Raw genomic sequence first — 25,122 nt, forward strand, 5'->3', positions numbered from 1 at the left:
CTTAGGTTTCGTATCCATCGAGAAAAATGTGAAAACGAGACATGCAGGCTAACCGAGGCGGAGAAGGTGCGCGAACGGTGATAGCTCACATAACGGAATCCGCCATTTCTCCCGGATAGTATGCAGGTCTATTTTTGACAAGTGGTTAAAATAGCTGAGCTTAAACTTCTGCTAGACACTGTTTCAGCTAGCACGTAGGAAAGGAATTGGGTCAGGCGTCAACAACGACGAAATAAGTATCGGAAAAGCCCTCCTCGCTGGCTCTCTGTTTAGCTCGCTGCGAATTGAGCCGCGTGTGGAAAGTTACGAGTGCGCGCGAATATTAACCGATACTACCGTCGTGTTTCCGCTCGATTCAACGCAATACTACACGCCTCCTCTCTACTCCACGCTCTATTTCGTCTACGTCCGTATATTTCACCCATGACCATGTGTGTCGTTTCTCTCGAGACGAGAACGCGCCATGAAACCACAATCAAATTCCACTTACGTTATAGCATCAAGAGCCTTTCAAACTCTTGAGGAACCAGGTCCGTTGGTTGTATCGTAAAACCGACCGATGTCACACGGCGTATACAGCGAACGAGCGCACGAGCAACCGTTGAAACAGCCGTTGTACCGTCTAAATTTAAATGCAAGTCTCGAAGCAGTTGCATAACCTGACATCGAGCGCTTGCACCAACGAAACTGCGGAAGTTAACGTTACCGGTGTGTATATTTTTTCAACGGGACCACACGATCGCCGCTGCACCTTCGCGATGTAACTTCCTCGAAGGTTACTTCCTCGTAGGTGGTGTGAACGATCGATAATGCATGTTTTGCATTCGAATATATTACCTACAGGATAGCAAAGGGGGGAAGAAGAAAAAAAGAGCTAACCTGCTGAAACGGTGGCAACTGTAGCAGATCTCTATCTTCAGCGGTGGTAACTTCAAAAGTGGGCGCAGGTTGAGGCGGATAAATGTTGCCCTTTCCCGGATACGAGGTGCTCCGCCGAAACTTTACAGGGCTGATACAAGATGGATGAGCGGCTGGTCCCGGATGACCGGGGAACGTGGGACTCGGTTTTCTGCTTTGCAGGCCAGCAGCGGCCGCAACGGCGGCAGCGGCGTGCAGGGACGAGTGCAACGGAGGAAGGTTCGGCACCGATCTGCCTCTGTTCCAGGGCGAGAGGCCGGGACTCGCGACCGCGGCTGCCTGTGGTCCAGCGCCCCATTGCTGAGGTGCTTGCGGCCCACCGGACCAGGCCGCGTAACCTTTGCCCGGTAGATAAACACCCGGATGCGACGTGGCCGGTGGCTGTTGTTGATGTTGCTGCTGCTGTTGTTGTTGTTGTTGTTGTTGCTGCTGCTGCTGCTGCTGCTGTTGCTGTTGCTGCTGCTGTTGCTGCTGCTGCTGCTGTTGCTGCGGCTGCTGCTGTTGCTGCTGAGCCGACGAGACCTGGAGACCGTGTCTAGTGGTGGGAGTGGTCGCGGTGCCGTGCTGTTGAGGAAAATTGTGACTAGCTGTGATCGCGCGGCGCGCTCCGGCCGACACGGTCGCCCCGGTACCGGCGAACAAACCGGCCGGACCGCCGGTCGGGAAATTCTGAAAGGCGGCAATTGACCCGTTAACCGGTAACGCGTGCAGCCCGGTGTCGTCCGGGGCGGACCAAAGGCTGGGCACCCTGCCCGCCTCGGAGAAGCCCTGGAGTGCAGAGCTGGTGCTGCACGCAATCTCTTTCTCGCTCGAGGAGGGTGTCGACGCCGTGATCGCGATACTCTCAGCCTCCGCCACTTCTTTCGCCTTCTCCTGACCAGCCACGTTTTCCAGGCCAATGCTCGGTGATAGCGGAGCAGCTTTGCCACCGGCCTGCTTCTCGATCAAGAGGTCGTCCTGCATCGTTGACGTCGTTATGGTTACGCCGGTGCTCGCGCTGTTCCCGATCGACGGTTTCGTCGTGCTGGTCAGGCTACTCGAGAAGAGGCTCGTCGCGCTAAAGTCCCCCATAAATCACTAGCGTACCGAGATTCGTGCAAATAACCTCTCTCTTTCGATTCAAATCGAGAATTCACCGTTCTCGAGGTAACTCGAATCGTTGCCGCCGGCACACGCTCCTCGTCGAACGGAGAACCGTTGAGCTTAGCTCGCGAGACAACTATCGATCCACGCCGTACGCGTAAAAACACCCACGAAGCCCGGAAGCTCTGCGAACTACACCGATATTTGGGTTCTCTTATTTTCGCCGTTTTCCTCGATTCCTTTGTCCCTCTCTCTCTCTCTCTCTCTCTTTTTTCGTACTCTCCCCCTCACACTTCTTCTACTCTATCCCTTTTTTTCTTGGCCTGTCTCCCTCTCTTCGACGCGTTTCGATCGCACGTTCTTTCGTGACCTGACGCGTAACTCTGCCGTTTCCCCTCACTCTCTTCCTTCTTCTTTTCCTTTCACACTCCTCCTCCTCCTTTTAGACACGACAATCCGTCAGTAAGGAAGTACAAACCGATTAAATTACACTAACGACAAGTTGCGCCCGTGTAATTCGGTAGCGACTTTGCTTCCGTAGCATTCTTTTGATTATTGAACGACCGCCCGCTCGGCGACCATCGTCGTTCGCGCGGACATTCAGGCCAAACGATTTCTTCTTACCTTTATAATTCTTTTATCTGCGTTATTCAGTTGCTTCTGCCGAACATAATTTTCCCTCAGACGACGTTTTTCTCCCTTACGTGTGCCACAACACCTTATGTCCGGCAATGTAACGATACCGATTCCTTTGCTCAGGTTTCGCGAACACGCACGCACGCATGTACGCACGCACACATACATGCATTCGCATACGCACACACTCCGCGTCGAACTAGCGGAGAAACGTGGCCGGGTTCGTTGTTTCTCGTTTCAGGCGCACGCCACGCACTACCAATGCGCTTCTTTCACAAATCAACACAGACTCTCGACAGAAGGGTTGTGATTGTTTCGGACTGCATCGAAATCCACCGCGGGTACCACACCGCCTCTATGATTGCAGTTCGACACTCGCGTCCTCTTCGTCGCGTTTCCCGATTACCGATTGCGTCGATCGATCACTGATGATGACGAGCACTCACGGAGACACCTATTCGCGCATCACAGATATCTTTTCACCACGATTCCGTGCGTTCTACGATGGCCTGTCGCCGGAACTTATCGCCTTCGCTCGTCTTCCTTTTCCGATACACCGCCGCCACCGATGTTTCTCATTGCCAGCTCGCATTTATCATGCTCACTCGCGCTTTTTATACTCTTTCGCGTGTGCGAGAGACGGTTCTTCGAAAACCGATAGAGTGTCTCTCTCTCTCGTCGCGAGAGAGAGAGAGAGAGAGAATTTTAGACGTCTAATCAGCCTGTCCGCGTTCTCTGGCTGCGTTCGACGTACGGAGCAGCACTCGATCGGTGGCCAGGCGAGCGCGATTCGACGTCGCAACTTCGTGCAGCTCTGCGACGCGCGTAACACGATTCGTGCGTGGTGCCGTCTTTTAGAACACTGTGACCGTGCTGCGGTCCACACCATGCCAGCCGTAGTCTCTCCGCGTACCCGTGCCGCTCGGCGATCTTCGGCCACCGCTTCGTCCTCGTCTTCGTCCTCGTCGACGTCGTCGTCACTACGTCGCCGCTGTTGCGTCGCGCGGCGACGTCAGTCACGCACGCGCGTTACCGTTCGTCTTCGAGCCGCCGCCATCACCGACATCCACACCACCACCCACCGTATCCACTGTATCCACTGCCGCTACCGATCATATCTAGCAAAAACCACCACCATCACCAACATTAACCCGACCCTTTCTCGCCACCCACCCCTTTATGCGGCTCTACTACCGTCCCTCAAACTCCCGCGCGGTTCCATGCCAATTTTCAAATTCTACTTAAATACCGCAGCGCCTCCACCGTTCTCTTCCCTTCTTGAACTATTTCGAACCTATCTGCCGCTCACTTACCGACAGTAAACTTTCTCTCTCATTTCACTGTCTAGAACCACAGACCAGATACAAACTCGGACGACGTACAGGATAGACCTAGCATCTTATGGGACTTTTTGTCCAAAGCTTTGTGGTCGAGAAGACCCTTACCAGTTTTGTGTTACTACCAATATTACCGATTCAGCATAGAATAAGATTATAACATTAATAGTGGTTGGAATTGGAATTAAACGTAACTATGAAATTACAAATAAGAAAGAAACGTAATTGTTTATTAGTAGATGATCCATCACATGCGCATGTTCTACTGCTGTCAAAAGATCGTGAACCATTCTACCCACGCAATCCAATATATGTATGTATCTTCTATGCAAATTTAATATAAGAGGATTTTTTGCATTCGCCGACTTTATCAACTTTGATGGTTGGATTGTGTGTAATTCCTAAACTCACCGCTTTATATCGTAGAGGGCATAACAAATCCTTTAATTTTTTACACGATCCGTATTTCAGAACGTTGGATACAAAAATACATTAGGTGTAAGGTGTAAGGTCTATCCTGTACCTCGTCTGTGCTACTCACCACAGACGAAGTCAGACAATATGTAAACAATTTTCTGCATCGTCTGTGGCTTCCCGCTCGAATCTATGCAACTTAATTGATAAAACGTCCTTCTCCATGACAGCAGATGGAGCAGCTGATCTCGTGAGTCAGTTAGCTTGACGTTTCCAGTGAACGTACGTGTGATTGAAAAATAGAGATATTTCGTTCTTCTGTTACGTTTCATTCAGCAAAATGAACAGACTTTTTGGCCGCCCAAAACCCAAAGGACCCGCACCAAATCTCACGGACTGCATCGCCGGGGTAAATACTTATTACTTTTCTCTACATCAACAAAGAGGTTACGCGTTACAACTTATACGCCTGCCTACGTTCAAAACCTTTATTATCCTTAATATTTATCAAAGGTTGACAGCAGAGTAGATTCTACTGAGAAAAAGGTAGCAAAACTGGACGCGGAATTAAAGAAATACAAAGATCAAATGGTAAAAATGAGAGAAGGCCCCGCAAAGAATACGATTAAAGCTAAGGCATTGCGCGTTTTGAAGCAGCGTAAAATGTACGAGGCACAAGTGGATAACTTGCGTCAACAGGCCTTTAACATGGAACAAGCGAATTATGCTACTCAAACCTTGAAAGATACCCAAGCGACTGTAGTCGCCATGAAGGAAGGTGTTAAACAAATGCAGAAAGAATTTAAACATATCAACATAGACCAGATAGAGGTAGTTTTTAAAGCGATTTTCCTTTTCTTCCGTTATTCATCTTTCTCTTCATGCTTTTCCATAATCTGTTCTAATGCCTTGTTTAGGATCTTCAAGATGATTTGGCCGATATGTTAGAACAAGCCGACGAAGTACAAGAAGCGATGGGTCGCAGTTACGGTATGCCCGATATTGATGAGGATGAACTAGCCGCTGAGTTAGAAGCTCTCGGTGACAATTTAGCTATTGACGAGGATACCAGCTACTTGGACGACGCTATTAAAGCGCCTAGCGCTCCTGATAAGGAACCTGGCACAACCTCTATCACGAATAAGGTTTCTATCGTTACAGTACAGTACTATACACACTTGATGATAATTTATCATAAACGTCGTTTTATCGTTCCTTTTATTCATTCATTAATTTTTTTTTTTCTAGGACGGTGTCCTGGTTGATGAGTTTGGCTTGCCACAAATACCAGCTAGTTAGATCGTTACGCAGAATATAAGTTTCAATTGTTACAAGTTAATACAACGTTTATCGATATGTACAAAGATGGCCACTAGTCCTTAGAGGACTTTTGAAAGCTTTTTGTATATCAAGTTTAGACAGTGATTCGAAATCGTTCAAAATTTACAAATCTCTCGATATAAACTCGCGCAAACTCGAAGTTCTTAATCAATCACTAACGTAACTTCATTTCTTGCTCATAGATATGCTATTTTTATTGCATTGTCTTTACGTTGTTAATGTACAGATCGAATTAATAAATAAACTCGACAAAACGAACAGTTTAAAGGATTTGCAACCGAGATATATCCGGCTGTCTTTCATTTTCTAATTCTGCATACTGTGCGATTAAATCACAAATGATTTCTTTGCTCTCGAGAAAATGCGTTTCTTCGAAACCACGTACTTGCGTGTAATGATACACATGTGCCTGCAATATAATCTAATCATTCTAGAAATATAATTAATACATAGTACGCATCATAACATTACCTTTCTTCTATACAACTTGCTAAATTGCTTTACTAGATTTTTAAACAATAATGACATCGAAGAAGTATTCAAAAGACATAACAAGGAGGATAAATGTCCCGTTGGAGGTACTGAACATAAACCTATTTTCATAGCTTCTTTGCTCCATTCCGAAAACGAAACTTTGCTTCGAAACCTGAGAATTTCAAATGTTATCTTCCACATGCACCAACAATTAATCAATGTTTACGTCTAAATATCCCTTAGTTCTTAGTATACAAATCAATATATGTATGTATATTTTTATATGTATATATACCTTTCTATATTCCGTTTCAAATCGTTTATAGAACAACTTCCCCTAGCAATGTGCGCAGCACTTAAAATTAAAGAATTTGGCTGCAGTGGATCTATTTTGATCAACTGATTGTTTCGGGACCATACATTAACGAATAATTCGTCGAGTAACCTTTAAAAAATATTGATAACGCTTTCTTCATTGTACACGCGGCAACATGTAAAGCTAATACGTACTTTGTTCCTTGCATATTACACATTGTTGGTGCGGTTAGCGCTAATGGACTAACGCTGCTAAATATATAATGTAATTTTGGATACGCTACAAGATTCGTTGCTATTTCGTTCATATCCATATTTAAACTACCAGGAAATCTGGATCCGCTAAAAAAAAAAAACGTTTTCATCCTTACAATCTCGCTTTCATTTCTTATAATCCAACGTTCCACGTAAACTATCGCTGTTACCTAGTTAAGTGAAGAAGCACATTTACAACGATACTGTTCATATCTTGAAATGGTTTGCACCAAATATTGTAATTTATCTGATCTCTATTATTTTTCTGTTTCAACTGTGTATTGCATATATCCAAAAGTGATTCATTTTCAATAGGAAATACACACGTCGCGTATTCTATAAGTTCTTTCGTTGCCAATAATGCATTATACGGAGCTGTAATAACATCTTGAGCAACTATTGGATATACGCAAGATACCAATCTGTAATAATAATAATTCTTAATGTTATCCCAGGTAATGTCTTCTGTTCTAATTAAACCTGTGTGTACACAATATTAAGGATGTGCACATTTTTCTATAATAATAGTACCTATCTATAGCAGGATAATTATCGGTTAGTGACTTTAGAACAGCAGTTCCTAATCCAGAACCAGTACCACCTCCCAGAGAATGCATAATTAGGAAACCGTGTAGTCTAGAGCACTTCTCTACCGAATACCTTATAGTATCTTCCAGCCTTTCATGATATTCTATACCATGAGTATAATGACCTACAGCCCTATAAGTTGCATCTTAAAGGTTAATTTTATCCAAAAACTAATTAGTAACCTAAATAACAAATCAATACCAATTATTCCCAGATCCTGGATAATTTGTCACGACACAAGTATTATCGAATAAGTCATGTATAGGACCCCTTCTCAATCCCCCTATGACACTGTCTTCCATATCTATTAATATTGCCTGCATACCAACAAATTCATTATGCAAATGTACTTAATAAACTACTTTATTAGATTCAATTCCTATTTCACAAAATTTCCTATACTAAAGAGAGCTTACCCTGGCTTTGACTTTAGCTCTTTTTAAATCAGTTATACTCTTGAAGGATACATTCTGCGAATTATCAGGTACAAAAAAGAAGCTGTCAAACGCATCCGATAAGTCGCTTATATTTTTAATATAATTTTGTTGTGCTTTAAGCAAGTTCACCCCAGTATTTGAAGTTTGTATACCATATTCGTGTAACGCTAAAGGCCAAAATGCCGAAGCGATCTGATTTCCACATTGTCCCACTAAAATCCAAACATAAATAAACCTAATTATTATAGCAGTTTTCAAGTCATTTTGTTTAAATATCTATATAGATATGTATATGTATGTATAAACACAATACATAAATGTACCTTGTACCGTGATAAACTGACTCATCGTAAAAATGTGAAAAATTATGATTAAACGATTAACTCTCTTCGTATTTGTTACATGTTCAACGGTGATGAAACGTGTGCTTTTCAAGCAATTATTAAACTCGCGCTCTTTTCTAGTTTCACTAGTGTGAAACTGGTAGATATGAAAACTTCGATATTTAACTTACAAATCGTACGGTCGAGATTCGTTTATCTCGATTTTTGAATTTCAAAACGACGAACTGCTAAATTTACAGTGCTATAACTGTCTTCAGAAACTCGAGGATTAATTTGATGAAAAGAGCGATTAACTTTTGGACGACCAATAAAAAATGGATAACCATATAAGTGCTATTATATTTTTAGTTTTATCCACTTTGTGTACAGGATTTACGGCGACCACACATTCAAGTAAGTCGTGCTAACCTATAATTAATATTTGTAAAAATGCCGGTTGAAATATTCACAGAAGTTATAGAGAGACAATGGGAAGAAATAGTAATTTTTATGCAGTAATAGTGTTACAATGTCCATACATTTATAATATGTTGTTCTGCAAGCTTTACAATTCCATTCTTGTTTTCTTATACAAAGAAACATTTACATTTCATATCTTTTAATATTGCCCTAATGCTACAAAAAGTACACGACTGTACATAATTTACGTTAGATTTCCATAAGAAAGAAAAGAAAAACTAATATTTCAGAAATGTCTAAGTAACATCTTCATATTGTATCTGTGATTTTCTTTATCTCATCTTGTTCCAGTACATTTTTTAAAGCCAAGTGTTGTCTTTCAAAATAATGAACCAGGCTTGAAAATATTTTGTCACAATGCTAATACAAAAGATTTGATATACATATGGAAAAGTTTAACAGTAAGAAATAACAGTTTGATATTGATACGCATAGATACATTTCTGAAATATTACATTTGCAAGTACTTTCTATGAAATTGCAGATACACTTAAGTACAAATACAGAAAACTACGATCTTTATAATGGGAAAACTCCTCAAGAAGTAATGGAAAAGTACGAGAATCAGAGGTATTGGCGTTTTAATTTATTTGGTAGAAACAAGAGTAACAAGTTCCAAATTAATCCATTTGAAGATGTTTGCATTGGTGTATATGTATATCCTTCTGATTTGCATAAATACTCAATGGGCATAACAGAAACACGTGAGTGCAATAAAAATATGAAATATTTGATGATGTGAATGCACAATAGTAAAAATGCATCGTGTTCTTGTACAAACAGGTATCGATGTTTATAAATTAATGTTAATGATTTTGGGCACCATAATCTATTGGAACGCTCATAAACTAAGTGGAAATTGTATATTTTATTATTTGTGTGGTACAGCGCTTGGAACCATTACCTCAGTCCTAATTTTTGTGTACTATCTTAGCAAATTATTGCCAAGGGTAAGTGATATTTTTACTTACTGCAGTTGTTCGTCGTTTCGTTGACATGTGCAACGCGACGTAGCAATTAGTTTTTGGTTAATGTGCGCAATATACACAATTCAAGGGTAAAATAATGTACCTGATGGTCGCCACTAGTTGGACAATGAGTATTTATATTATTCAAGCATTGTGGGACCGTGCACATATAATTATCGTAGAGTATAGAGAATGGATCACACTGTATATTCTACTTACATCTTTCATGAGTTTCATAATTTGTTATTGGTTTGGCCCAATTACAAATGCCAGAACGAAAAAAGTTATCGAATGGCTTCTGCAGGTCTGTAGACTAATAGTACTAACTACTACTAAAGCTCATAACAATTGCTCCATTATTCTCATTTAATGCTTTTTTTTCTCGTTTATTTAGATAGGAGCGCTGTTTGCCATGTATCACAGCAGTTACTTCCGCGAAGTATCAATTTTTTCTTGTATTGTTATTATTCTTCTTTATAATTTTCCCATTGTTGCAATTCGAAAAGTGCGAAGTTATTGGTAAGTGAAGTTCATCGCTATAATACTATGCAGCAGCGACACCAGCATTTAGTATATTCCTTTTATAAAACAAGTACGTATGTTACATTTACATATACACTTGTTCGTAACAGGAAGAAAATGTATCCTCAGAGAAGAAAGTTATTAACTGAAAACCAATATCATACAGAAGGGATAAGAGAAACTAATGAAGCATTAAGCGAACTAAAGGAATATTGCGCTAGTCCCAAATGTAATCCGTGGAAAACAGTTTTAATATTGAAAGATCCGATAAGGTTACTACATATTAGACACATTATTGAATGTGCATCGCGTAACGTAACATGCGTGCTTTTAGGTTTGCCAGGTTTGTGGAAGGTGAATCTCATTTGTCTGACGACGAGACGCGAGAACACGATGCTGAGATCACAAAAATTATAGAGGAGTGTGAATATACGGATGATGAGGATGAGTATTTAATAAATTCCACGTTTTAGTGGTTTGCTTAATTAACTGGAGACCACGATTCATTGGTACAAATGAACGAATGGACAGAGTATATAAAAATAGAAAATAAAATAAAAAATCTTTTTATAAACCCTGTACAAACGAATTTCTGCATAAGTTTCGCGTAATATTTCTTCGAGAACCCGTTTCAACTATTTCTTTGAGATGTAAATATTTTGAATTATTTACGTTAAATTATTATTCTTGTAAATTATCTTACACTGACGATTGGTGTGATTTTCATTAATCCAATACGAAGAATGTGTGTACTTTTTGAATAAAATTGTAGACGATGATGTTAATTGCTAGCACCGTACAATGAAATACATCCCGATGATTTTGATCGCGTCAGTTGCAAAGGCGGTAGGGACAATTTCAATTTTCAAATACCGAAATATAAGTGGAAAGTGGAAAATTCATACCGTGATCTCTTAAAATTTCACATAACTTTTTACGATCTAGTATTGTTATCTAGTTTGCGTGACTGCAATCGCTCGCATGTATTTGCGCCATGCACCCCCGTTGTTTGCTCTAGTTACGTTTTTGCGAATATGACGTAGATTATATTTGGAGAGATACATTTATAATAAAGAAATTAGAAATTAGCGCTTTTACTTAGTAAATACATGAGAGCAAAGGATAAATTTTCATGGCAATGAAAGCGAAAAATGTTCAAAAGATGGTGGTGTGGAAACTCTCTATCAGCAGATATGTAAGTTTCGTTTAAGAAGGATGTGTGTCAGTAATGATCCGAGTCCCTCTTGTTTTCTTTTTGTTTTTTTTTTTCATTTGTTTCTCGCTGTATGAAGGCAGAATAGAGGTAGAACGACCGGTAACTGTCGTACAAGCATCGAGAGTTTGTTTGTTTTTTAAGCTTACATACCAGCTTCCTCTTATTTTGGCCGTGTTGGTTTTCGCGTGTACCACACCCGAATATATATTATTTCCCTTGCAAACAGCTTGGTCGTGCTATTCCGGGACGAATCGCGGTAACAGGCTATGCGCGCGTACACCGTTCAAATAATCTGATGTTTGCCGCGTTTTCTCATTAGTGCGTCAGAATGTCAGTTTGCACGGGTCCCGTTTAAAATTTGGCAACGTACGAAGAATCGGCACGTAGACGATCAGTCACGCGTTCACGATACGAGATGAGTAGAGCCCTCGACGAAGATGTGCGTCGTCGCATTCTTGGCATTTGATCGCGGGGCCAAGGTGTAAATCGCTATTAACGACACGTACGACGAGTCGCGTTGCGCGTACGAGTTGCTTTCTCCGGTACACGGAAAATTGTCATTGGGCTGCGAACAACACCGACAGGTGGTCGTCAATCGGGTACCTTGCAAAAAGCTTCGACGCGCATATATGCGGCTTCGATGCTCTCGCCCGGTCCGTCATATTGGATTACAAATTGCCATGGGAGCAATTCCACGCAATTCACCTTATCGAATTAATCGCTTCCCGCCCCTTCCCGTTCCGTCTTTCATATTACTATAGGACTCGCGTGTGGGTACTCTAAAAGAGTTCGCAAGTTTTACGGAAGGTGCATAAGATGTTTTGTAAGAGGTCGGTAGAAGGCACGTGATCGGCAGGTGGGATTGGTAGCAACGGTCCAAAGGGCAGAAGCAGGATCAATAAGAAAAAGACTGGTTTTCCGTGATGCACGGAGCACCTGCTCTTCGAGGACACAGGGAGAGCGGATCCGATCTTCACCACCAGCTATCCTTCGTCAAAAATCTCCAGTTTGATCGAACGTTCTTAAATATTTATCTTCCGATAGGCAGAAGCAAGAGTAGAGCTTCTTCCTGGTAATAATATTTTCTCCAAGGCAGCGCGTTGCTCATTTATAAGTTTTTTCCACCCAGTATACTCTGTGTATGTATGTATTCCAATTCTACATATAGGGTAGCTGCACCTAATATGGAACGCCTGATTTAAAAAGCTTGCTAAACATAAAGACATGCTTTTTTTTAAATGAGACTAACGTTAAAACACGACAATATTAATAGATATTCGTACGTTAATAGTTAACTATACAAAAGTTGAAGTGTCTTGAATTCATGGTAAAAAATGTAAAAAAAGTCAAATGGGGTGAGTTTAAAAAGTGGCATCTAATATGGAATACCTAGGAAATTTGTAAAGAAATCTCAAAAAACTACTTCCATCTATTATATAAACAATAATAATAATAGCATAAAATTATGTAATATATTGTAGCACAATAATATAATATACTTGTAATGGTAAAAATATAATATAATACTTATACACTCAACGTATTCCATATTGGGTACATAAGCACGTATTTCGACAGAAAAATAATAATTATACGTAAGAAGTAAATTTCCTTTAAAGACTCAAAAACAAACATGTTTAATGATAAATCATGCAAAAGTAATATTTTTCTGCCTTACCTTCACCAAAAAATTTCACTATTTAACTCGCCTCTCAAAAACTTTTATACGCTTTCAAACAACAATCAACTTTCCATTCAACGACAGGCTTGTAACTGAAGCTGAAATGTGAGTATGATTGTCTTTTGTTTTTAATGAAATACGTTACACTTCTGTCTATTGATTTTGTTACTTATTTGCCGAGATATTGCGGTGTTCCATATTAGGTACAGTTACCCTAATACATACAGTAGCTCACGAAAGTATTCGAACGCTTGCAGTTTACATTCACGGTGTACATCTTTCCCACAACTATTTGCAACAATAGCTGCAAGTTTCGGTGCAGTTGTGCTTGAATTTCTGTTAATTTCACGTATAATCATTTTTTCCTTTCTGGGTGTTAACATTTTTGGACGTCCTGTACGCTTCTTATATGCATTATTTTCTTCAGTTTTCGACTTTTTTTATTATATAATGTATCATAGATTTACTTCGATTTAATAATTTCTTTAACTTTATCGATCGAATAACGAACAAGAATAAAAAACGATTATACTCTACGAAATCTGTATTAATTGCAGGATGTCGCAGAATCGACTAAAGTGTAATGTTTACATTTCATTCGCTAGAAAGATTCTTGTTTACGCGTTCGAATACTTTTGTGACGTCCGAAAACGGCATGTTTATACTCAATGCGCTGTAAATCCTGTGAGGATGTCAGATTTTTTTGTAATTTTACTTTACATTCTTGAGACTCCTATGTGACTGTATACACAATCTTATTTTGAAAACTTAAATCTAACGTGTGTTTTATTGGATGTAGTTCCGAAAGGTCATGGTGGTTGGATCGACTCAAAATGAAATATTGGATCGACTCAACATGAATGAAATATTAACTTCAGTCAATCATTAGATTCCCAGATATTTATAAAAACAATTCAGTTCTATGTATACATTGAAAACTGCGTATACAGACGTTACTAATACATTGAATGCTGCCTATCCAGATGTTAACCGTTAAACAACCGTTTTCACTGTGATGGTGTCGTCCTCACTATCGAGTAGGCGAGCGGTAGTGGCCTCAGTATCTATAGGGTGTCCCACATAAAATTTCGGCGAAGCGATTACTGTTAGGATATTGCCGGCGGTCTAGATATTCAACGGTATTAGACGCTGTGCTCCAACTCTATTGATTGACAAGACGATTTTACATATGTACATGATTAGGTTAGGTTAGATTAAAATCCACGTTTTCAGTGGCTGCTTCGTTCAATGAGCCTTATTTGGACGAAATTCGTCACCCTATAGATACCGGGCCGATACTCGACATTTGACGGCAACGACCACACAGCAAAGACGGTCGTGTTAGTAACATCTGGATAGGCAGTATTCAATGCATTAGTAACGTCTGTAACACAGTTTTCAATATATAGTACTGAAATTTTTTTATTAATATCTCGGAAACTAATGACTGGCTGAAGCTAATATTTTATATTTGGGGTCCACTCCCCAAATTTCTTATCGATCGGCCACCTGGGTCTTTCGGAACTTTATCCGTTTCATTTGTTAACGATGTAGACTGCAAGCGTCGAATACCTTCGTGAGCTACCTTAGGTACGGACAAGCGAGTGCGTTGCGGCTGATGTCTGATCATTATTTCGGATCTTTTTGCGTGAACGGGGAATGATCGGTAGAAGCAAGGAAGACTGGACCCTCTTGAGGAGTGCGTGCCATCTGCCGACTAGTTTTTCGGATACCTCCCAAAAGCGCAACAAATAGCTGGCAGCCTTTTCAATCGACTCTATTCTAGTAATCACGGTCAACTGTCCCCTGACAACTTTTCCCTGTATTCATCCCTTCCTTTTCCCCGGTATCGACGGCACGATGATCGAGTAGAGAAACAAAGAAATAGTTTCTATAAAATGAGGGAAACTGAAAATTTCGTTGAATGCAAAAGCTCGGTATGGCCTGCGCTAGACACAGTAAGGATAATAAAGTTATATCGTAATTTTGTTTTTATCTTTCTATTTGATAAACGTATCTCGTTTAATGGTTGGCAGCAGTGAAATAATTTCATTCGCGAGATATTGGATTTTCCATTGTCATACTGCAAATATATATAGATAACACCGTTCCAGCCGAGTTTAGGTTGAACCACAAACCATATGTTTTCGCGTGCACGCGATATTTTAATCCTACGTCTTTCGTCGTTATAGGGTCAAGTCTCCACCCGATTTCACTGTCATCGGCATACAGCCGAATAGAATATCGGGGGATTGAACGTAGTCTGTCTTTTGCTGCCTCGAATACATTTCATGGCGCTGATAATCACCGGTACACAGACGCATGCAATTTATCATTCGATTTATGTGGAAACATTTGATCGGTTCGATACGATGGGAAAGATTATCGTATAGTCTAACATATATGTATACATAGTTGTTAAACTAAATACCGTAAGCAGAGAGAGAGGAAGAATGAACAGATTGGAAAGGACACGTTGAACAGCACGAAAGCAAACGGAGAGCGAGAGAGAGAAAGAGAGAGAGTGATCAGAGGTTACCGATCCTGCTACGGACTTGTAGTAGAGAGTCTTTCTCACGATTTTGACCCCCATTACCACACAATTATTTTCTTTACTCTTTTGTAATCGCGTTCAGCCGTAATCCTGCAGGTTTCAGCGTTGATCCTCTGCAATTTCGAGACGAAGATACGTTCTATTTAAAAAGTGGTTGAATCGACCGAACCGGGATGACGACCCTTGAACTCCACTAGCGGAAATATTTCTGTCGGTGAAATGGGATTGGCGACGTAAATCAAAGTAAACGCCATTAGGAACGCATACCTTCCAGGTGAATACGCGCTTTCGAGAATGATCTAATAAGAGGATAACGTTCGAACGAAAGCTCTCTGGTTAAATGTCACGAATCAAAAGAAAAATTGCTTATTTACCGGTTGATGCAGCCAACTATTTTTCCTTCTTTTCCTCCCTCAGTAGCGGTGGCATATTATATCGCAAGGAATAGCAACGGACGGCTAATCTTGCTAAAACGCTAGTAGAATGCAACGCAGTTCGATGCATCCGCAACACGGGAATCAGGTTGCAGTTTTTCAAAAGCTGACGCTTCCAAGAACAAACAATGAACGCGCACGATCGGACATTTACTCTCTTTTCAACGTTCTCATTCCCGTTCTCGATCGGTCGGAAAGCTCTTTTTCGTTACTGCGAACGAATGAACGAAAACACGTGAGCTGTATACGTACATCGTCTCTACATGCGCCGAATTAAATCCCGTGTGTATTTCTTTCAACGCGGAGCAACGTCAGAACTCGGAAATTGAAAAAGTTTAACGATACCTATTTCCCATACGGTCGAGTAGCACACTGACGAGATTACGCCATTTTACAGATTCGCGTACATAGGTACGCATATAGATGCACCGCGTGCTTCCACGACTTTGATCGTTAAACGTTTACGCGGCTTTAAAATGGAATAATCTAGCTTTAATCGGTAGCAGCGACGAGTAGAAAAGGTTTCGTTAAACCGACATTCATGTTTTTTTATGGGTACTAGCTTCGTAATCCGTTCGAAGGGTGGGGTGTGTAGGTCCGGGATATAGCAACGAGATACGTTCACTTTTCGCCAGTCTCTCCGTCCAGAATAATAGGGTTTCCTCGGCATCGTGATCCTATATACTATCCAGTTGGATGTCGTTTGGCGTTAATGAGGAGCGCGCGAGTTCCAATGCGAAGGGGCCATGGTGTAATCGCGATTACGCGACTATTAAGATCTTCGAAATGGCGATGTTGCTATATACATATGTAGATATGTGCATATGTATGTAGCAAAATATAGTTAGCAACGTTAGGGGCGGTTGTAAGGAATGGCGGGGATAGGCGGGGAAGAATAAACAAAGAGTAGTTTCGGGGGTGTATCGTGGTGGTGGAAGTGTAGTAAGCAATTCGATTATAGGTAGATATCCGGTTGTTATCCGCGAAAAAAAAAAGGGAAGAGCGAGGAAAAGAAAGTCGATAAAATAGTAGAATCAGCGGCGGTGGCGAGTGCGGGGAGAACCCCTGTAGCGCAGCGCGGGGAAGGATGGCGGGGGAAGAAGAGCGGATGACGAGCCAATGAAGGGAGCAAATGCGCGGCGCAGATGCGCGCTAGTTTCGAGCCGCCGCGCCGGGTTGCTCAGAGCGAGCGTGGACGTTTACCGCGTCGCGTCGTGTCGCGTTGCGTTGCATTGCATCCTTTGCTTCTTACCATAGCCGCCTCCTCTTCGGCTCTTCCTGCATCACGCGACATGCGAATCTCCTCCTCATTCTTGATTCTCGACGCTCGAACGCTCGAACGCTCGACAGGGTGATACCTATGCAAGTGTTCATACTCACACGTTCCTAATCATTCGGTTATTCAGCGAACAACGCTCAACCTACTCCCATACGAGGAGCCGGGACGAATTGCGTAAACTTTCGGGGTAGACAGGAACATTCTGCGATCGAGAGTGCGCGTATTAATCACATGTGCAGTGACGTTGTCCAATTTTCAAAGATTCATTCAGATTTTTCATTTGTTAGCTACCACTCACTTGCTCGGTTGGACATGATAAGTCACACCGCGTGTCAAGGACATAGTATTCTGCTGTTATCGGTGGTGTCCGCGTAAAAGTGAAAAGCGAATTTCAGCAATGATAATAGGAGTGGATTGTGTTGCTGTATTCTTTGCTTTTCCGTACATTCCAATTCCAAGCCTGTTCTCCTTTTAAGTGGCTCTGATACGGTTTTCAAAGTGAGCTAAAACCATCGACAAGAATGTAAGACTCAGTCGCAAAGGGGGATACGCGCGAGTGTTCGTTTGCAGTGTGAATTTGACTTTTCTTGAGGCATCTAGGTTCGCTTGAAGTCGGACCTAACCCCCACCCCCCAGCCGAGCAGCCAGGATCGGAGCAGAAAGGTCAGTGTGCGTTTCATCGTGTTTCGTTTATCGATCGTTACGCAAAACATAGTTCAATTATACACCGTCGTTGTCTCTTCTTCGTTAAGCAGCGTTTTCGATCGCTCGATCACGCGATATAGGCGCGACGATTAACGAGAAAAAATGCACCGGTGGTACCATGAAAGAAATCGATCAAAGATCGAACGTAGAATCGCATGCTGACTAGCGTGGGAATGGATAATTGGCGAACGGGATCCATTTTTCGACCAAACGAAATGCTAAAGACGTGACCGTTGAACGCTACCTAAGGAGTACTCAGGCGGGGGGGGGGGGGGGGGGTAATTAAGATCGATACCTCGAGATTAGATTGTCCCTGTGAAAGAGCAGCAGCGGGGTTGAAGTACGGGAGGGAGGGTGGGTGAGAGGAGTGGGAGGGAGAGAGGAAGAGAGCAGGGAATTCGGGATCGAACCGTGTGGAAGGTGTTGCGCCGCAAAACGAGTGTACGAGGACCACAGGAACGTCGCGTTCTAGCTAGCATCGTTGGTCAACGGGTGCAACAGGAATACCAACGCACTCTTAGCACACGTTGCGAGTTAAGTTGCGTTGTAAGTTCTCTCCTTGAAAACTGGATTATCCTTACACAACCGGCAGAGTCGTCGTGGTCCACACACACACTATCTCTCTCTCTCTCTCTCTCTCTTCTCTCGCAGATTCTTCAGATTGCGCTCGTTGACAGAGAGAGTTTGCGTTATTTCAATTGATCTTTGCGCTTGGTATTGCGATCGGTTGATTCCCATCGAGTCGTACGTTCAACGGATTAGTTTTGGAGAATTAATGAACGACACACGGGCAACGGGCAAGCATCAAAGATTGATAATTATCATCTCTCGTTCTCGTGGAAATCCCAACGTATTGTAAAATTATCGGTTCATTCATCGTTACCGTGTTGCATAATAATTGCTGCTGGCACGTGCCACGCACGTACTCATATGTTACCGTCGCTGCGGTTAACGGGAGTTTTTCAAGCGTGGTGGCTTTTCTCTCCAAGTATCTTCCGTTTGCCGAACGACAAGAAATTTTTGTTTCGTGGAAAAGGAGAAGGAAGAACAAGTTAGACGAAGAAAAAACGAACGAATAATGTCCATGATATCGGATGATGCTATTATTGGGCTAGGCGGTGAATGAGGGTTAGGTGGTGGTGGTGGTGGTGGAAGAGTATTCCTCTTCGAGGTAATATTTACCACCCTTTCCCTATCTCCGAGTGTACGGCTATGCAAGTCGCGTATATTAAAGAAACTGGTTGAAGAGGCTCGTTGAGAAGTTACGCCATTACTTCCCAAAAGCTACTCTCGGTTTCTCCTTTTACATCGTCCGTATTCTCTTGCTTTTCTTTTCCTACCTCTGGCCGCCTATCTACCTATGGTCTTCTCTTACCTTTCAAAACGATCGAGCTTTGTTTTGTTTACGAGGGGGTAGACCACGTAAACGAAGCGGCTCGCTAATTCTTTCGAGTGAACTCTTTCTTCCGGTGAGCATATTCGAGGAGCCGCACCGACCAATAATAATGGCCACGTTGTATCGTTGCCAGAATCGATCGTGGGAGGTTCTTTGAAAGGAGCAAACCAGAGAAATCGTAAACGAGGGAAATTAATGGTAGCGGTGCCATGACGACATAATAGATCCTTCTGGAGGAAGCTCGTTATCGATAATTAATCTCATTACGAGGTTCTAGGGAGGTTCCACGAACGGGACGAGGTCGATATCTCCGACGTCGATTAACTCTCTCGAAATCGAGCATAATCGAGTTTATATTGATTCGTTCTTTGTTCGCATCTTTTATCGGTTATGCGTGCATACGGTCGAGTTCGTTCGAGCACTTTTGATTCGCTGTTTTGCCGTTTTGCCGTTGTACGTGGCATTGAGCACACGTGGAATCAATCGAACGTCGCACCATACCATCCTTCTTTTCAATTGGTTTTTGCACGGTGCCGTGCCGAGGCAGTCAAGCGACGCGAATATAGCCTCGCGATCAACGAGCAATCTCGTCTAGTCGTTTCGAGAAGATACTTTAATCGGGTGGGGATTTTTTTCACACCGGACACATCGAAAGTGATCGTTTCGTCTGCTGCTCGTGCTACGCGTATATGATCGCGCTGTGCGTGACGCGAAATTATATTGGATCATAAGAATGCTTCGCACCAACGAATCCACGGAAGTTTGCGGTTTTGCATCGACGCCTACTTTACAGCGGATGTATATTACGACCCGGTAATCCTTTTTCGTAATCCCGCGTACCTGTACACGAGGAAGTTGATCGTTTCGAAAGTCATTTTGATAGCTTCGTAATAAATCATTAGAACGATTCTCCTTCTTTTCTTTCTCATTACTTGGAGCTTTTTAAGCATTCCGATCATCGAAGCAATTCTCCCGGTCTTCGTCTTAAAATAATCATATGGTAGCAAGCGTAACATGAAAGTCTCACTGGAAGGGAATGATTAATCCTCTGTGATACCTCGAAAAAAATTGATTTTTTTTTTAATTTTTTGAAAGTATATACACCCATCCCTCAAATTATACATACCTCTATTTACGCGATCTCATTTTACGCGGTCAGATAGGTTCAGTTTTCTATAAACTTTCATTGAATTTATTACATATCAGAGAGACGCAAATTCTTACGTGAACGTACTAATTACATAACTCGGACCTTTTTTGTTTTTTTTTTTCCGTAGGACCTCTTGTCCTACGATTTAAGTTTTACAATACAGATTCTGACACCGAATAAAATTTACTTTGGTTTTCTGAAATATCATAATTTTTTTATTAACCTTGTTGGATTATTAGGAGAAATGAGTATGTGTCTGTGTAATAGTAACAGCAAAAATGATCAACATACTGAGACAGATTAATATATATAGAAATAACATAGTAACCATCTGTTTAGTATGGGTGACGCTGATACGTTTTTTTTTTCTCAGCGTCTTGTCGATGTTTGTTTGATTGATTGCGTAGCGACGTGCCTTCCTCGCGTATCAAAATAAAGAAGATTCATAATTAACCCCTTAACTTGCACGCTCGAGTTAATTCGAGCGCGCTAAACAGGCTAAACTGTGCACACTCGAGATAATTCGAGCGGCGTTGTATTTGATGCTGCTATAATTTTTCACACTCGAATATATTCGAGAATTGAAAATAACAATGTGAAAGCTAAGAAAAAGAATCGTGTTATTGATATTTATCATTTACATAGGATTGTAAGCTATAATACTTATTTATTCGAAAATAAAATATAGCCTTTTTCCATGGAACAAAAGCGCAGTATATCGAAATTGTCCACTAAAAGAAAAGTTGAATCAGGAGTGATAACAAATGGAAACCTTTGAGGATGTCGATGTTCTAAAGTTTGTTTTTTTTACATTAAAAAAATTGATTTTTTTTGGCCGGTTTTTTTCAAAAAAACTGTGCGTTAAGGGGTTAAACGAAGTAAAAACAAATTACTCTCTCTGATGATTAGATCTTTTGATTTATTACCATAATTCTAATAAACCTATGCGATTTAAATGTTCTTATAACTTATACCTGTTTTTCTCACCATGTTTTTTTTTTCATACAAGCAGACTCTATTTACGCGATATTTATCCGCGCAAAAAAAAATCCGCGCATGCACGTGATGCAGCGATACGAAGATTGCAACTTTGCATTGACACAAACGGTCACCACTTCGAACATCTCCTGTGATGTAAGAGAGTTTATTTTACTACCACAGGTATATATGACCTTGCATGACCTTCAATGTTAGCTTGCTGAAGTTGTCTCAACATCGGCTATCACATCGCGATAAAAAAAAACATAGCATTCTGTTTAAAAAAATAGAGATGATCTTGAAATCTCCTCTGTACCTCCACTAACGCAAAAAATGTTTATATCACAATATGCCCCCCTCTATACCGCGCAAGTTTTATATATAACATTTTTTCATATTACTACAAATAACGGCAATATTCAAGGTGGACATAGTTATTGCCCCACCCTGTATACACTTTGAGAATGTACTGTTAAATTTTGAAAGAGAAATTTCAAGTATTGTGGCCTGTACAGCCTTTTTTATACACCCCTCGTGATGGATGCTCTGAGTCTCCGACCGAGCAACCAGCCCCTCTAGACGAAGATATCTAAATGATATTTTAAAACTAATATATGAAGAACTATTGTCTGATGGCCTATTGGAACGATGTCTTGGTTCAAATACACAGAATAATAACGAAAGTTTCAATTCTTGAGTTTGACACCTGGTATTGAAACATTTATTTTGCGGCAGAAAAATTTTGGAAATTATTATTTATTGTGCACCTAGCACTTTTAACGAAGGTTTCCAAACCTTATTAAAAATGATGGACAATATGGTCGTGAAAATTGGTCCAGAAGCCATCAGGCTTACCGAAATACAGAACAACGCACAGGTACTCACCGCCAACTGCCGCGGCAGAGTTTCGAGTAGGTATATGGGCGTTCGGGAAAAAAATCATAACTTCTGAATTGATCAGTTTTCGACCTAAGTTCTCTAATACTTTTTTGAAGAGAATTAAAATATGCATTGTTTGGCACATAAAAAAAATATATGGTTTCATTTAAAAAAGTTGTAGTGATCATTATTTTTTATCGAATAAAAACTTTTTTGTAAATTTTTATTAACACAATTTATTGTCAACTGAATACTGACTAACTTTTGTTTGAAAAATTTGTTCATCAGTTTCGCGGAAATACCGGAAAAATCGTAGCGGCCGTTTCGCACACAGGGGTTTCAGAGACAAATATCATAATCTTGTATACATTCAAAATTTCTCTTTTATTTTTGTTTTCTGGTTTACATTAGGTAGTTGAGTAATAATATAAATAATAAAAAAATTGAACACCAATGTAAATACTAAGAATAGGAAGTTAGAATATTGAACGCGTCAATAACGATTTTGACAATTTCCTTCATTTTGTGCTTTGTGCAATTAAATTTGACATTAATATAAAGATTTATATGTTCAAAATTAATATACAAAAAATCACAGAGATTTCGGTACTTTTTTTAAAAGTCTCGTTAAAGTTGATAAAAATTTTACATGAAAAATTAGGAAAATTTATTACTATTATATTAAAATTCAGGGTCAGCTTCAAAGGTATTCAGGTATTAAACACAACCTATAAAAATCAAATCAAATACACAAATGGTCTGTGAATGGCACATATTTGAAAAATACACTGATTTTAATGAAATAAATATCACGTCTTAATTTTAACAACAAATGGACGTATTCAGTCAAAATTATAGATAATATTACAAACTATGGTTTGTTATTAACATCTTAAAATGAAAAAATTTGTAGATTTTACACTTTGAATTTCTGATTTTTTTTCATTGGTCGAAACACTGTGTGTCGGTCGGAACGTTAACGCGAGCAAGATTGGGTTGTAGTCCCTTTCGAGCATTTTATAATTATATTCTCAATACTGTCTAAGACACGTCCACGGCTCGTCGCGTAAAATCGAGAAGGAATATTCTCGCCGAGTCGAAAATTAACCAATTCAATTATTTAACTTTTATTGTAACTGATCAAAGGATTATTGTAACCTGTAATTTCAATCATATACTAGAATATATCTCGTTGTTAAGTCATACAAAATATTAGTAACGATTAAAAGAAGACCCACAACGATATATCCTTATTGCTCAGGATATATTAAAATACACGAGGTTCATGACCCTTTAACCTTGTAGTTTCCGGTGTTATCCATACATCGGCTCGTCCACGTTCCATAGATGCTCCTGCGTTACCCACACATGGTTCGGCCTCGAAATCTCCTAGGCGCTTCCAGTGTTATCCATACACCGGTTCGACCGAACCATTCCTATCTACTATCCTACTCTAACCAATAAGCCAGGCGATTCAACCCGCCGCACAGTGTTTCGCGTATATGGGCGTTCGGGACAAAACTCATAACTTCTAAACTAATCACTTTTCGACCTAAGTCCTCTAATACTTTTTTGAAGAGAATTCACATATGCATTGATTGGAACATAAAAAAATATATGGTTCCATTTAAAAAAATTGTAGTGATCTTTATTTTTTATTAAATAAAAACTTTTTTGTAAATTTTCACTAACGAAATTTATTATCAACTGATTACTGGTTAATATTTATTTGAAAAAATTTTTCATCAGTTTCGCGAAAATACATGAAAAATCGTAAGGATCGTTTCGCATACATACATAATAGTACATAAGTATATGGGTTTGGGAGACAAATATCATTACTTCCTATACAATATTCACAATTTTTCTTTTATTTGTTTTTTGTAATTTTCATTACGTAGTACGTAAAACATAAAAGATAGTGTAAAAATAAAAACATTAACAAAAAAATTGAATAATAGTTTACATAATGAGAGAATTGATAACAAAATTAAATAAAAATATGAATAATAAAAAAATTAAATAACAGTTTATATAATATGAAAATTGATAAGAAAATTAAACGTGATTCCACGCTAAATCGAACACTTTTTGACGTCGACATCAGGGATTTTGTTCCAAATGAAATATAATGTAAATTATGTGAAATTAGGTGGGGATTGGTCGTATATTGTTTAAAGAAGGACAAGAGACGAATGTTTAGACTAACATAACTGTGTCCTCGTTTCACGGAACGCACGAATGAGGTTTAGATGCTACGTTAAAGGCTTGAGCGGTGAACGCGAATAACGATTTTGATTATTTTTTCCGTTTCGGGCAAATATGGGCAGCTGAAATTGATGTTAATATAAAGTTTAATGTTTCCTAAATTAATACAAAAAAAATTACGGAGATATTTTTTGGTATATTTTTTAAAAGTCTCATCAAAGTTAATAAACATTCTACACAAAAAATAGTACAAATTATTGGAACTATGAAAAAAATTGCTCCACAGTTTTGAAAGTATGATAGTATTAAACACAGTTTATAAAAATCAAATTAAAAGCATAAATATTCTGCCAATGACACGTGTTTGAAAAAATAATGAGAAATTTGGAATAAATTTCTTGTATAATTTTTGACCTCAATATGGTAAATTAAGCAAACGTCATGGGTAATATTAAAACCTCCGTTCCTTTATTAACATTTTAAGATACAAAAGATTGTGAATCAGACACTTCAGATTTTTTACTTTTGTCCATTGCACGAAACACTGTGCG

General features: G+C 40.1%; 4 protein-coding genes across 7 annotated transcripts in view; 2 read left to right on the forward strand and 2 right to left on the reverse strand.

Annotated features, from left to right (window-relative positions):
• LOC108575935 (cytoplasmic polyadenylation element-binding protein 2-like) overlaps positions 1-2,617 on the reverse strand; it is a 40,132-nt gene extending 37,515 nt beyond the window's left edge. Inside the window, exon 1 of the mRNA XM_017938880.1 lies at positions 880-2,617. Within this exon, the coding sequence (XP_017794369.1) occupies positions 880-1,989 (1,110 nt within the window). The 5' untranslated portion in view covers positions 1,990-2,617. The remainder of the gene's footprint in view (positions 1-879) is intronic.
• Positions 2,618-4,216: 1,599 nt separating this feature from the next.
• Positions 4,217-5,854, forward strand: LOC108575581 (charged multivesicular body protein 5). Of its 4 annotated transcripts, none has more exons than XM_017938418.1 (5): positions 4,217-4,287; positions 4,619-4,797; positions 4,902-5,219; positions 5,306-5,533; positions 5,637-5,854. In XM_017938418.1, exons 2-5 carry the CDS (start codon positions 4,729-4,731, stop codon positions 5,685-5,687), a joined length of 666 nt encoding a protein of 221 aa, XP_017793907.1. In that variant the 5' UTR covers positions 4,217-4,287; positions 4,619-4,728; the 3' UTR covers positions 5,688-5,854. The 4 variants fall into 4 exon arrangements, with proteins under 4 accessions (XP_017793907.1, XP_017793922.1, XP_017793898.1 ...); XM_017938433.1 differs by having other exon boundaries at positions 4,271-4,287; positions 4,622-4,797; XM_017938409.1 differs by lacking the exon at positions 4,217-4,287 and having other exon boundaries at positions 4,461-4,638; positions 4,725-4,797.
• A 92-nt stretch (positions 5,855-5,946) lies between these two features.
• LOC108575572 (tubulin epsilon chain) lies at positions 5,947-8,146 on the reverse strand. Its single transcript, XM_017938398.1, has 9 exons — positions 8,122-8,146; positions 7,778-8,010; positions 7,563-7,678; positions 7,305-7,493; positions 6,944-7,195; positions 6,714-6,860; positions 6,499-6,648; positions 6,201-6,375; positions 5,947-6,138 (listed from the first exon to the last, which is right to left on the reverse strand). The coding sequence occupies exons 1-9, from the start codon at positions 8,144-8,146 to the stop codon at positions 5,992-5,994; spliced, it is 1,434 nt and encodes a 477-aa protein (XP_017793887.1). The 3' UTR covers positions 5,947-5,991.
• Positions 8,147-8,328: 182 nt separating this feature from the next.
• Positions 8,329-10,564, forward strand: LOC108575228 (nuclear envelope integral membrane protein 1-like). Its single transcript, XM_017937974.1, has 8 exons — positions 8,329-8,535; positions 8,893-9,002; positions 9,086-9,305; positions 9,385-9,551; positions 9,658-9,873; positions 9,964-10,088; positions 10,202-10,363; positions 10,426-10,564. Exons 1-8 carry the CDS (start codon positions 8,457-8,459, stop codon positions 10,562-10,564), a joined length of 1,218 nt encoding a protein of 405 aa, XP_017793463.1. The 5' UTR covers positions 8,329-8,456.
• The last annotated feature ends 14,558 nt before the right edge of the window (positions 10,565-25,122 follow it).

Source organism: Habropoda laboriosa, unplaced genomic scaffold (genome assembly GCF_001263275.1).
Source record: "Habropoda laboriosa isolate 0110345459 unplaced genomic scaffold, ASM126327v1 scaffold18, whole genome shotgun sequence".
Taxonomy (NCBI): domain Eukaryota; kingdom Metazoa; phylum Arthropoda; class Insecta; order Hymenoptera; family Apidae; genus Habropoda; species Habropoda laboriosa.

Excerpts from the sequence above, each read along its gene's own strand:
- LOC108575572 (XM_017938398.1), bottom strand. The coding sequence starts at position 8,146 with ATGAGTCAGTTTATCACGGTACAAG. Across the intron at positions 8,011-8,121 it reads TCAGTTTATCACGGTACAAG|TGGGACAATGTGGAAATCAG; the intron begins GTACATTTATGT and ends TTTGGATTTTAG. Across the intron at positions 6,139-6,200 it reads GCAAGTTGTATAGAAGAAAG|GCACATGTGTATCATTACAC; the intron begins GTAATGTTATGA and ends ATTATATTGCAG.
- LOC108575228 (XM_017937974.1), top strand. The coding sequence starts at position 8,457 with ATGGATAACCATATAAGTGCTATTATATTTTTAGTTTTATCCACTTTG. Across the intron at positions 9,003-9,085 it reads ACATATGGAAAAGTTTAACA|ATACACTTAAGTACAAATAC; the intron begins GTAAGAAATAAC and ends ATGAAATTGCAG. Across the intron at positions 9,874-9,963 it reads TTATCGAATGGCTTCTGCAG|ATAGGAGCGCTGTTTGCCAT; the intron begins GTCTGTAGACTA and ends TCGTTTATTTAG.
- LOC108575581 (XM_017938409.1), top strand. Across the intron at positions 5,220-5,305 it reads TCAACATAGACCAGATAGAG|GATCTTCAAGATGATTTGGC; the intron begins GTAGTTTTTAAA and ends TGCCTTGTTTAG. Across the intron at positions 5,534-5,636 it reads CAACCTCTATCACGAATAAG|GACGGTGTCCTGGTTGATGA; the intron begins GTTTCTATCGTT and ends TTTTTTTTCTAG.